The sequence below is a fragment of the Corvus moneduloides genome, chromosome 12 (assembly GCF_009650955.1).
Source record: "Corvus moneduloides isolate bCorMon1 chromosome 12, bCorMon1.pri, whole genome shotgun sequence".
NCBI classification, from domain to species: Eukaryota; Metazoa; Chordata; class Aves; order Passeriformes; family Corvidae; genus Corvus; species Corvus moneduloides.
Window position 1 is genome coordinate 2480416 of NC_045487.1, and position 12317 is coordinate 2492732.

Below are 12317 nucleotides of genomic sequence, written 5' to 3' on the forward strand. Positions count from 1 at the left end.
TGCCTGGACTTGATTTGTTCCTGGTGGGAATACAGAGATGGACTGAAATGACCACCCTGCTTCCCATTTTCTTGGTGAGAACCACCAGCAAAACAAAAAGATTTCAATATTCAGTGTTTATCCATGACGTGTAGAATTCCAGGGGGAAGAAAAACGGGGACTTTTCCCATTTTTTAGGTGGAGAAAAGGGTCCCTGTGGCTGTTACTCCACATGGAAGTAATGCCATGCGTGGGAAAGCAATGAATGGGATCAAGGCTGTTGGTGGAGGGGGCTGAGTGAGCGAACGGGATCAATGCTGGATTTAAAGCCCCCGTTATCATTTTAGGAAGCAGAAAAATGGAACTCGCACGCAGGAAGAGAAAAGAGAAGAAAGTGGGAGTTAATAGGAAGTCATTGGAGATGGGTGATAAGCAGAGATTGGCTTTGCCCGAGGTGTGATAACCTCCACAGCCCGGCGGGCCCTGCCCCTCCCGGGGTTCAGACATTCCCCAGGGAACCACGGCACCAAAGCAAAACCTGGGAAAATCCCCCCAGTTTGGGGAATCACAGGGAATGATTCCCCAGAGCAGCAGCACCCTCCATGCACCAGCACCACCAGCGACATCGGTGCCCAAAAAGCTCCCCCCATCCCAAATTTCCCTGGATTTGCGGGGTGTCCCAGGTGAATAAATCTATTTTTCCACTTTATTTCTCCATCAGTGGTGGCTTTAGGAATTCTGGGAGCCAGGAGGCGAACCCTGAACAGGTAAAACCGGGCTGATTTCAACTTCTTCCTGCATTCCAAGAGCACCTCACGCTTGGCTGCTCGGCTCTGCTGTCCCACATCAGCCTTCCTGAAATCCTGGTGCCTCTGGCAACGGGGAAACGGCTCTGCTGAAGCCCGGCTGAGCTTCCCAGGGTGCTGCTAACACAGGGAAATCCTTCACAACAAATTCCTGGCCCTGCTGGCATCCTCATCTTCCCTTCCCAGCAGCAAGCAGGGCTGTGAGGCGTCTCCCAGCCTACTCCAAGTGCCTGAAACCCCATTTTAAGTGGTTGAATATTTTATCCTCGCCCCAGGGAATTTAGATTTACCTTTCCACGCTGCCTATGAAGCTGCAGAGCCGAAATGAAGCTGGGAATGATGAAGTCACCCCTCTCCATCGCAATGAATCTCCAGGTCTCTGGTCTCCAAAGGAGATGGAGTTTGGTTGTGTGAAGACCCTTTAAAATATCACAAATTTTCCAGGGTTTTAACAAAATTAAGAGCTTTTTACAGGAGGGTCTCTATCTAGCAGGGGGAGGGGGCGATGCAAACCCCTTGCAAAGTTTAAAATTGTATTTTTGGTCAAAAAAGAGAATTAATCCTCCTGACTGTATTGCAGAAGATGGTTTTGGATCACCCCAAATCTCCTGGGGGGGAATCCAAGGAGGATCAGTGGGGTGTTTAAAAACAAGGGCCATTACAGCCGTTCTTTATTAGAAATGACAGGCAAGGTTGTGCACCTCGGGGCGTTATTTTTATTAAACCATCTGCGCAGCTCCATACATTTCCCATTTCTCTGTATTACCCATGTGGGAGTAATTATGGTTTTCTTCCAAGAAATGTGCGTGTAATCTGGTAAACCCAAAAAAACCCCCGCTGAAGTCAGGCTGCAGATGGTCCTTTATGCTCTGGTGGCCCTGGCTGGGTTTAGGGTGCTGGGTATGGTCAGGACACCAAATCCAGCATGGGAACAGTGGGAACTGCTGGGGCAGGGAGGGAGGGAATGATCCAGGAGTGGGGTTGATCCAGAAAGGAACTGGGGACTGCCTGGGGATGGACCAGTCTGGGGCTGGGGATGGACCAATCTGGGACAGGGGAGATTGGACTGGGACTAGGGGCGGACTGATCTGGAACTGTGGGTGGACGAATCTGGGATTGGGGAAAGTGGTCTGGGACTGGGCATGGATTGAGCTGGGACTGGGGACTCTGTTCTGAGACTGGGAAGGGTGGTTTGGGATTGGGGATAGAAAGATCTGGGACTGGAGAGGGACCAGTCTGGGACTGGGGAAGCTGATCTGGGACTGGGGAGGCTGGACTGAGACTGGGGACCCTGGCCCGAGACTGGGAAGGGCAATTTGGGATTGGGGATAGAAAGATCTGGGACGGGAGAGGGACCAGTCTGGGACTGGGGAAACCGATCTGGGACTGGGGAGGCTGGACTGAGACTGGAAAGACTGGTATGGGACTAAATTAATCTGGACCTGAGGAGACTGGTCTGGAACTGGGGAGGTTGATTCGGGGATATACTGATCATGGGCTGAGGATGGATTGATCTGGGACTGGCGCTATTGGTCTGAGACTGGGGATGGACTGATCTGGGACTGGTAATGCACCAGTCTGGCTCTGGGAAGACTGCTCTGGGACTGGGGAAACTGGGTTGGAATTTGGGATGGATTAATTTGAGTTTGGGAACCACGGGGCCGAACCAGCCCGGGAGAGACCCGGTTCAGAGGCGACTTGGCCCCGCCCCCTCCGTTAAGGCCCCGCCCCCTCCGCCGAGGCCCCGCCCCCTCCGCCGAAGCCCCGCCCCTCCCGCTCAGCTGATTTCGGGGAAAGCCGCGCTTTAACAGAAACTGCGGCGCGTGCCCCGCCGGGACGCTCCTCATTGGCCGGCCCCGCAGGGCGCTGTCTCCTCATTGGGTGCAGCGGCAGGCAAAAGAGGCTGGTGATTGGTGGAGTGCGGCGGGGGCGCGATGGTAGGCGTGGCCTCATAACGCGCGGCTATATAAAGGGAGCGCAGTGAGCGCCGCGGGCGCGGCGGCGGGAGCGGGAGCGCGGGGACGGGAGCTGAGCTGGGACTGGCCGGGGACAGGTACCGGCATTTCCCGTGGGTGGGCTGGGACCGGGACCGGCATTTGCTGTGGGTGGGCAGGGGCAGGCTGAGGGACAGGGACCGGCATTTCCCGTGGGTGGGCCGGGACCGGCACCGAGCGGCGGGAGGGCAGGAGGAGGTCCCGACGCCTACCCCGATTATCCGCACGCCTGCGGGGAAGGGCAGGAAGTTTGCGGGACGGTAGGGATGCGGGATGTCCCCAGCCCGGTGCTCGCGGTCCCCTGCGCAAGGATCGAGCCCTCCCGGTGCTGCCCCCGGTGCTCCGCGGCAGAGCCCGGGCTGAGCGGGTTGGAGCCGCGGGGTGACGGTGCGGGGCTGCCGCCTCCAGCCCGCTCGGGAGGGCTCCTTGACATCGTCCCGAGCGTGTGACTCCCTCTCGGGGAGGGGAGATGGAGCTCCGGCCTCTGGCTGTGATGGGAAGCAGCTTTCTAGAAAACGGGGTGGTTTAGGAGCGCCCCATTTCTGCGGGATTTCTGAGGTTTTTCCCTTTGGCATGACTCGGGTTGGGTGCAGGAGCTCCCAGAGAGCCTGCTGTGTGCCCCCATTCCTCCTGGGATGAGCTGTGGCGTGTCTTGGGACATCCAGAGCTGTGCCCTCCGTGGTGTTCGGCTGGTGGTGTTGGTGCTCACCATCCCTAAAAAACAGGGGCTGTGCTCTGAGTAGCCAGGGCTATCTCTGTGTCCTGCTGGGCAGTGCAGAAGGGATGGAATTTGGTGGCACTGAGCTGGTGGGATCCCGTGGCAGAGCAGGGACCACTGGATCTCAGGCTGTGCTGGGAGCATCCTTGTTTTCCCCCCCCAAAATCTTCCACTGGGGCAGTAAATAACAAACGAATGAGGGAGAGGCAGTCCAGTAAAATCTGGAGCCCAAACTGCCTGCAAAGTTGATTCAGGGGCTGCTGGTCACTTCTGCCAGGCCACCAGCTCCTGTTGTGACAGGCAGGGTTGAGCCTGGCACTCTGCTTCCAGTGGCTGTGTGTTCCTTATCCCTGTGAGGATTTGGGATGCAGTTTGGAGCCGGCATCTGCTCCCCGGATGGTGCCTGGTGAGAGGAGCTGCTGTTCCCTCTGGGACAGATCCTTGTGCCAAGACCAGCCAGGGACAGCTCTGGCACCCTGGGATGGCCTGCCCAGTGTCACTTGCTCAGGTGACAGCACAGCTGGGGGCTTTAATCCCCATCCATCTGCTTATCCCACAGCAAAATAGGAATAAGCAGAGCACTGAGTCAGCTGGTTCTGGGAGCGGAACTTTGGTAGAGCTGGAGGAAGGATTTGTAGCAACTCAGAAGGAAATAGCCTTGATTCTTTTCTCATTTTAAAAGAAGCAGCGGGTGGGCTGGGGGGTATTTTAATCCTAGAATTATAGGATTGGGAATTCCCAGAAGGCTTTGGGTTGGAAGGGATGTTAAATTCCATCTCATTCCACGGGCAGACGTTGGCATGTGGGGCTTCCAAAAGCTCCAGGTGGTGCCACTGCCAGCTGAGCCTGGGGCAAACCAGCCCAACCCCTGCTCCCCAGCTGTGCTGGGATGGAACTGGGAGAGCTGACGGGGCCTGGCCCCCTCTGTCCCTGCAGGATGTGTGACCGGAACGGTGGCAGGCGGCTGCGGCAGTGGCTGATCGAGCAGATCGACAGCGAACTGTACCCCGGCCTCATCTGGGAGAACGAGGAGAAATCCATGTTCCGCATCCCGTGGAAGCACGCCGGGAAGCAGGACTACAACCAGGAGGTGGATGCTTCTATTTTCAAGGTAGGCACAGGTGGTTGATGCTTTTTCTTGGTGCCTCCTGGGCTCTGTGGTGCTGCTTTTGTCCCTTGGTGGGACGTGGCCACGCTGTCTCTGGGTTTTATGTCTTTAACCCTTGCAGGAGATGCTGTGATTGGTCTCCTAGGATTTTTCTTTTTTTTTTTTTTTTTTTTGGGGGGGGATGATTTATTCCTTTTTATCAAAAATTAGTACCAGTTTTAGGTTTGTTTTCAGCAGGTTTGAATCCAGCTCTGACATGAGAAGGAGCTTTTGACCTGCTTGAAACTTCTCATCAGCTTCTCTTGATAAAATGCTGGATTTGTATTAAAAAAAAAAAAACCTACCCTAAAAAGCCTTTGAAGGTTGGAAGGAAGAATTTTACTTAAAGGGGAGATTTCCAGTTTGGGGGAAAAATGGGAAAATTCTATCCTGAAGCAAAAAGTTCCTCAGGAATTCCCTTCCCTCTGACCCCACTTCTAAGTATCAGGTGAGTGAGTTCACTTTCAGTGACAACTGGGTTGGGAGCACTGAGTTATGAGGATGGTACTGAACTCAGCCATCTGAAAATACAGAAATAACTATAAAAGAAATAAATATGTATATTTAAAAATATGTAGTATTTTGCAATCTCCCTTCAGGGGTAAAATATATTCTCCTACCTTATATTCCCTTATCATTTTTCTTACTGAAAGCACAAATTTTGTTGGTTTTTTTGAGGTTTATTTTGATTTTTAATTGAGCAGCAATTCCTCGTGTTCCCGGCAGCTCGAGGTGCAGAGGTGAAAGCCGCACATGATGATTTTGACCTCTACTTTTGGAAAACCTGGGTTTTAAAAGACTTTTCTGCATTTTTGGGGTACATGGTGCTGCTCTGCACCCCAAAAGCCCCCCCAGGTGTGGTGGCTGTGCAGTCTAGGAGCGAAACAGCGAATCCCCAGGGGATGCTTGAGAAGGGTGCAAGATGCAAAATGCTCTCTGCAACCCCAGCTCTTCCTCCCTGAGAGGCTTTGTAGAGCTCGCAGGGAGGATTTTCTTAGGGCTTTTTTTTTTGCATTCTTTGCTTTAGGCCTGGGCTGTTTTCAAAGGCAAGTTCAAGGAAGGTGACAAAGCGGAGCCGGCCACGTGGAAGACGCGGCTTCGCTGCGCTCTGAACAAGAGCCCTGACTTTGAGGAGGTGACAGACAGGTCCCAGCTGGACATCTCTGAGCCCTACAAGGTCTACAGGATCGTGCCAGAGGAGGAGCAGAAATGTGAGTTCCCCAGCAAAGGAGTGACCCCTGCTATGGGTCCATCCTGTTAGCGCAGACCTGCACCTGAGCAGAGCTTCCTGGCCAGGCCCTGCTCTGTGCTCTGGCTCTCTGCTTGTCCTGCTTTGCAGATGTCCCCCTGTGGTGACAGGGAGGGGAGGAAGAAAGGCCAGGCTTGGTTTTTTTTTCTTTTAACCCCTTGAGCCCTTAGGAAATAAGGGACAGCTGCAGCCTTGTGGAAGCTCCCATGCCCTAAGGATGTTGTAGGGGAGGAACATGAGCCTCAACCTTTTTTTCCTCCCAACCCCTGCCCCATGAGAATGATGAGGAGCTGCAGTAAATCCCTTTTCTTGCAATGATTTTGCAGAGAGCTGCTCTGCTGTCCGGTGTGGTTCAGGTCACACTAACTATAACCCTGTTTGTGGTTAGGGGAGTGTGTGGTGTGCTTTGTCCTTTTTTTTTTTTTTTTTTTTTTTTTTTTAAATGTTAAAAATGTGCAAAAAAAAGAATGATTTTGCTGTCAGGAAATCTGCCTTTAGCATCTCTGTCCCCTCCAGCCCGTTCACACAGGGGCTGTGCTGCCCCTATGCAAATGGCACGGCAGGTTCCCACCAGCAGCACCCCTGCACTGGGGTGGCTGGTGGAAAAAGGAGAAGCAGCAGCCCCAGTCTCTGGGGTGCTCAAAAAAACCCCCCAAACCCTCTCCTCTTCTCCAGCTTTGTGTTACCAGCCAGACTTTTGAGTTTTCTTGCTGCTGGTCGCTGTGCAGGGGGGAAATGGGTTGTAAAGTGATTTTTTTTTTTTTTTTTTTTTTCCCCCCCCCCCCCCCCCAAAAAGCAGCTCTGGAAGGGCTGTGAGCTTCTCCAAGGTGCTGTTACGTGGCTCCGCTGTGGTTCTTGGTTTCATAACTTTCACTGGCTGAAAGGTTTCTAAAACCCCTCAAGATGAGCTGTGCTTGGGATGTGTGTGGGTGTTCTCACTGCATCCCCACCTGTCCTTCCAGGCAAAGCAGGGATTGCCAGCGGGAGCAGCCTGAACGATGTCACGGACATGGACTGCAGCTCCTCTGCCATCGATGACCTCATCAAAGAGGTGAGGCCTCACCTTGGCTGCAGGAGGAGTGCTGGGTCAGGCTGCCTGATAAAAATTCCTTGCCTTCCAAGAATTCCGTCTGCAGGGCTGGATTTGCAGCTCATTCCTGGGAGCCAGCACCTGGTGTTGGCTCCTGCTTTCCATGTGCATCCAGCTGGGAGAGAATTCACTGGGGGATGGGGTTTGTCCCAGCTCTGTGCCCCTTCTTGGCCTTGTCACACCTGCCCGCTTCCCCTCAGTAGCTCTTGAGGGTTTTATTCAAATGTACAACCTGGGCAATGCCAAACTTGATCTTTCCAACCCCAAAAACTGGTTGGCGTTGCCTTTTGGACCCTCTCCAAGTGCTGCAAGGCATCCAACGTGCTCTGATCCCCGTTTCTGGTATCCCACAGCCCTCCTGTGTGGATGAATACCTGGGGATCATCAAGAGGAGCCCCTCACCCCCCCAGGAGACCTGCAGGAACCCCCCAATACCCGACTGGTGGGTGCAGCAGCCCAGCCCTGGTAAGTAGCCGACAGCTTGTGTGAGATTTGGGAGATTGTTGGGGCAGGAAAAATCTTCCTTGTGCAGGGATGTGGGGTGGGGAGCAGTTTATTTTATCTTCCTTATTAAGGATGTTTAAAGTGCCCATTGAGAAATCCACCTGGGAGGTTTTGCTGGTATCTCCCGTGTGGGAGCTGGGAATACTGGGACAGAAAATGAGGGGGCTGGTGGGGGGGGGGAGCTGGGGGATTGGGATTTGGGAGCTGGGAATGGAGGCTCAGCTCGGCTTTGTGTGCCCACAGCGTTGCCCCTGATGAATGGATACTCCAGCTATGAGCAGTACCACTCAGGTAAGGCACCTCCCCTGGCCAGCAGGTGCCCCTCTCTGTGTGTGGTAGCAGGAGGTGGCTCTGACTCTGTCCCCCACCTTGAGGGAGGCTTTGCTTTGGGTTCAGGAGGTGCTGCACCCTCCTGATTGCCCACATTTCCATGCTGGGATGGATCCTGCCTGGTGTCATGGGGCAGAGAGCAGTTGCTTGGGATGCTGGGATCAGCCAGCCTTTGGAATGGGGGGGAGTGTGGAGCAAAGGCAGGAGGAATGGGTTCCATGTGTTTCTTGGCCATAAACTAAACCACAAGAAGTTCCACCTCAGTGCGAGGAAGAACTTCCCATGGAGCTTGGCAGAGCACTGGAACAGCTTCCCAGGGAGTTGTGGAGTTTCCTTCTCTGGAGACATCCCAACCCCACCTGGATTTGTCCCTGTGTCACCTGCTCCAGGTGCCCCTGCCTGGGCAGAGGGGTTGGACTGGGTGATCTCCAGAGGTCCCCATTCCATGGTTCTGTGATATTGGGAGCTCTCACTTGCTGGTCAGCCCTGTACCAGGCTGAGGGAGATGTCCCTCCCAGGAAATCTGGGATTTGGGCACAGCAGTGAGGAGCAGGTTTGTCCTTTCCTGATGAGATGTGCGTGTCCATCACCTCCCAGGTTATTCCCAGATGGTGATCAGCTTCTACTACAGCGGGAGGCTGGTGGGCCACGTCAGCACCTCGTGCTCTGAGGGCTGCAGGATCTCCCTGGGCCAGCCCTCGGGCCATGGGGAGAAGCTCTACGCCCCGGATGCCCTGGAGCACGTCCGGTTCCCCTCGGCCGACGCCATCCAGAACGACCGCCAGAAGCAGATCACCAAGAAGCTCTTTGGGCACCTGGAGAGGGGTGTCCTCCTGCACAGCAACAAGCAGGGCATCTTCATCAAGAGGCTGTGCCAGGGCAGGGTCTTCTGGAGCGGGAACACCATGGCCTACAAGGACAGGCCCAACAAACTCGACCGGGATGAGGTGGTGAAGATCTTTGACACCAACTTGTTCTTCCGAGGTTTGTAGGAGCCTCCCGCTTTTTGGTGCGAGGAGTTCTGCTCTTTCCTGTGGGAAATAAAGCCCTGGATTGGTTGATTTGAGCTGATCAGCCAGCAGATGTGGTGAACAACCCTGGCTGGCAGCAGTTTGGGGTTGGGAAACCTTCAGGAGGGTGGAGGAGGGGACGGGATAACAGGGATAGTCCCCGTGGCTCTGACCAGAGACTGCTCCCTGGAAAAGCAGAGGCCATTCTGGGATCCCAAAGCCTTGGGACAACGCACAGGGAGTTTCTGGAGCTTGCACCCAGTGTGGGAGCCCCTTCGGCCCTGTGGTGGGGTTGAAAAGGTGGAGCCCTTTTTCCCTGGACCACTTTGAAGCCGTCACTGCTGGCTTCCCAAGTGCTCTGGATGAGCAGGTGACACGCCCAGACCTAGGAAGGAATAAAGTGGTGTTTTGGCTCACGAGGCAAATTCCAAAGTTGGAGGCTTTGCTTGAGCCCACAGCTTCTTTGCAGGGTGTTTGATCCCAGGGGCGTGTAGCAAAGGCTGGCAGCCTCTGGAGGGCAAATTCCAGGTTTTCCTCTGTCCTTGCAGAGCTGCAGCAGTACTACAACAACCAGGGCCGCTTCCCAGACAGCAGAGTCGTGCTGTGCTTCGGGGAGGAATTCCCGGATGCCGTGCCGCTGAGGTGCAAACTCATCCTCGTCCAGGTACGGAGAGCTGGGAGAAAAAGGGATCCAGACGAGGTGGGAATTCTGCCAGCAGAGCTCCACCCCCTGGAGCCACGGGGCATTTGGGTGGCTGGGTTGGGCGGGGAAGTTGGGTGCTTTTCCACAGCCTCCTGATCGGTGCTTGGGCTGTTGCTTATCACATTCCTGGGTCTGGGTTTGCCAGGGAAGCTCCCTAAGGGCACAAGTTCTATGAACTGCAGGGAAGTCTCTTCTTTAACTCCTGATCCTGCATTGGCACTGGGACTTCTGCCTTTTTGTGTGGGAATGAGGGAGTAAATCCCTGGCCTGGTGGATTTAAGATCAGTGATGTGGTGAAACAGCCGTGCTTGGCAGCAGTGGGGTTGGGAAACCTTAGGAGGGTGGAGGATGGGGTGGGATATGGGGTCAGTCCTCGTGGCTCTGGTCAGAAACTTCTCCATGGAGAAGCTGCAGCAGTTCTGGGATTGAAAAGCCTCAGGACAGGGATTTTGGCGCCTCTTGGGCCAAGCAGGGTGTGGCATTCCCTCTTGAGCAAGCAGAGACCCACCAGGTCTGTGAGGTCCTGGGAGGGGATTTTACAAGGTCAGACTTGTCCTGTGCCTCCTGCACAGCTCTGACCTGGTCACCTCCCCTTGCTGTGGGTGTCTGCCCCAGAGGATCACTGAGGATGTGCTGGGACATCCCCCAGCCTGTTCTTGCACCTCAATATCCCTGCTGGGAGGAGCTCCTGGGGCTGCTCCTTCATTCCTGGAGGTGCCTGTGGAGTCAGACCTGCAGTCCTGGCAGGACCTTGGCCGCCTGTGCTCTGCTGTGTGTCCCCCACCCCGCCCCAGCTCCTGGATGGGAGATGCCCAAAGAGCTCCCTCTTCACTGAGCATCCTCCTGACCTTTTTCCTTTGTCCCAGGTGGAGCAGCTGTACCTCAGGCAGGTGGTGGATGAGGCTGGGAAGACCTGCAGCTCCAGCCCTATGCTCCCCATGGCTGATGAGCCCCAGCACGACCAGGGCTACCGGATCTTCCAGGACATCTGCGCCACACGGCCGCTCTTCCGGGAAAACCAACAGATCGCAGTCTGAGCCCCCTGCTCCCCTCCCAGCCTGCTGGGCTGCCCTCATCCACACCCAGATTAGTCCCATGAGTGCCTAAAATCCTTTTTTTTTTTAAATTTTTTTTTTTTTTGGAAGTTGGGTTTTGTTTCTTTGCTATTTCCAGTGCAGAGTCTGTATAAATCCAGTGGTGGAAATTGCCGTGAGCAAATAGGTTGGATGTTCAGTGCCTGCAAACAATCTATGATAAAAATGACTTTTCTAGTCCCAGGACTGTCTGTAGCTCACAGCTGGGGGACCAGGGAGCATCCAAGCTGTGCAGGGAGGTCAGGGCTGGCTTTGCTTTGTGTTGCCTTTGTTAATGGCCAGTCAAGCAGAACCAAAAATCAGCAGCTCTAAGCACCTGCCCCAACAATCTGCAACTCAGACCTTGCTGAGAGCAGCAACTTGATAGGAGGTGACTCTTGAAAAGCCTTAGAATGCTCAAATTTAGGAAATTCCGTCCAGGAATCAGCTTTCCCCCTTCAAAGAGTCCTGCTGGTGGAAGGCAGGGTGTGCCTCCCAAAGAGAACTCCTGAGATTCCTCTTTATTTTTGCTCTGAGATTTATGCGTTTCTCTTTCGTGCCAAAGTGGATTGCAATTTGGAAACCGATGCAGAGGTTCTATGTGTAAATACTGACTATGAGAACTTAGGAATCCTCATTTTTCCTGACCGGAGCCAGAGTTTATATAAACACAGAGAATTTTAATTTTTCAAGATTGCAGCGTAGTGTGAATAGCTTGGCTTCACCCTCCCCAACACACGTGTGGGGCTCTCCCAAGCGTGTCCAGGCAGCGTCATCCATGTGTAAATCCTCGTTTTCACAGCTTCTGAGTGTGCCCCCAGCTCTGGGGAGCTGCTGGTGCCTCCCAAAGCAGGGCTGCACATGTGTGCGTGCCACCAAAGCTGCCTATTTATTGTATGCCTGAGGTTTATTAATTTTTTGGGGGGTAAATTTTTATATCTCCCTGCAATTAAAGTGCTATATTTTGTATTTCTCTTGTGATGTGGTTTTTGGGGGCGTTGAGTGGGGTCTCAAAGCTGGTGGGGTGAGTCTGGGATCTCTGACTTTCCCTAATTCGGTTTTACCTGTGGTGGCATCTGTGTTAAGCCTCTGTCACCTCTTTCCTCTTCCACAACTTCCTGGATTCATCCCCAGGCAGGAAAGAAGAGTCAAAATGCAGTAATGTGATGGAGGGAGGGAAATGGGATCGCTTGGAGATCCTTCATTCCAGCGAGGAGGAGGATGTGTCCCTGCTCTTCTGCTGCAGCACTGAGCTGGGTGTGAAGCTTCAAGGTTATGGGATTGGGGCAGGTTTTTATGGTTGTGCCCAAAGGCTTCCTCTTTTCCTTTTCCCATGGGAAATGGGAGCGTTTCCCCTGTGTCCTCTCATGGTGCAATCGCAGCTGGCAGCCAGGTGCCTCCCTCATTCCCTGTTACCCCTTCATGGGCAGGAGAACTGGAAAGAAAAGGTAAACCTTGTGGGTTGAGAGCAGTTTAATAATAGCTGGATGAAATTCTTTGGGAAGAAATTCTTCCCTGTGAGGGTGCTGAAGCCCAGGCACAGCTGTGGCTGCCCAGTTCCTGGAAATATTCAAGGCAAGGTTTGGTGGTGCTTGGAGCAACCTGGGATAGTGGAAGGTGTCCCTGCCCATGGCAGGGGGTGGGATGAAATGAGTTTTGAGGTCCTTTCCAACCCAAACCATTCCAGGATTCTAATTACAAAAAAAAAAAAAAA

General features: G+C 53.8%; 1 protein-coding gene across 1 annotated transcript; it reads left to right on the forward strand.

The window, feature by feature from the left end:
* The first annotated feature begins 2739 nt into the window (after window positions 1–2739).
* Window positions 2740–11572, forward strand: IRF8 (interferon regulatory factor 8). Its single transcript, XM_032122011.1, has 9 exons — window positions 2740–2838; window positions 4434–4608; window positions 5672–5855; window positions 6856–6944; window positions 7337–7448; window positions 7731–7778; window positions 8415–8801; window positions 9376–9491; window positions 10397–11572. The coding sequence occupies exons 2-9, from the start codon at window positions 4435–4437 to the stop codon at window positions 10565–10567; spliced, it is 1281 nt and encodes a 426-aa protein (XP_031977902.1). The 5' UTR covers window positions 2740–2838; window position 4434; the 3' UTR covers window positions 10568–11572.
* Window positions 11573–12317: the final 745 nt, after the last annotated feature.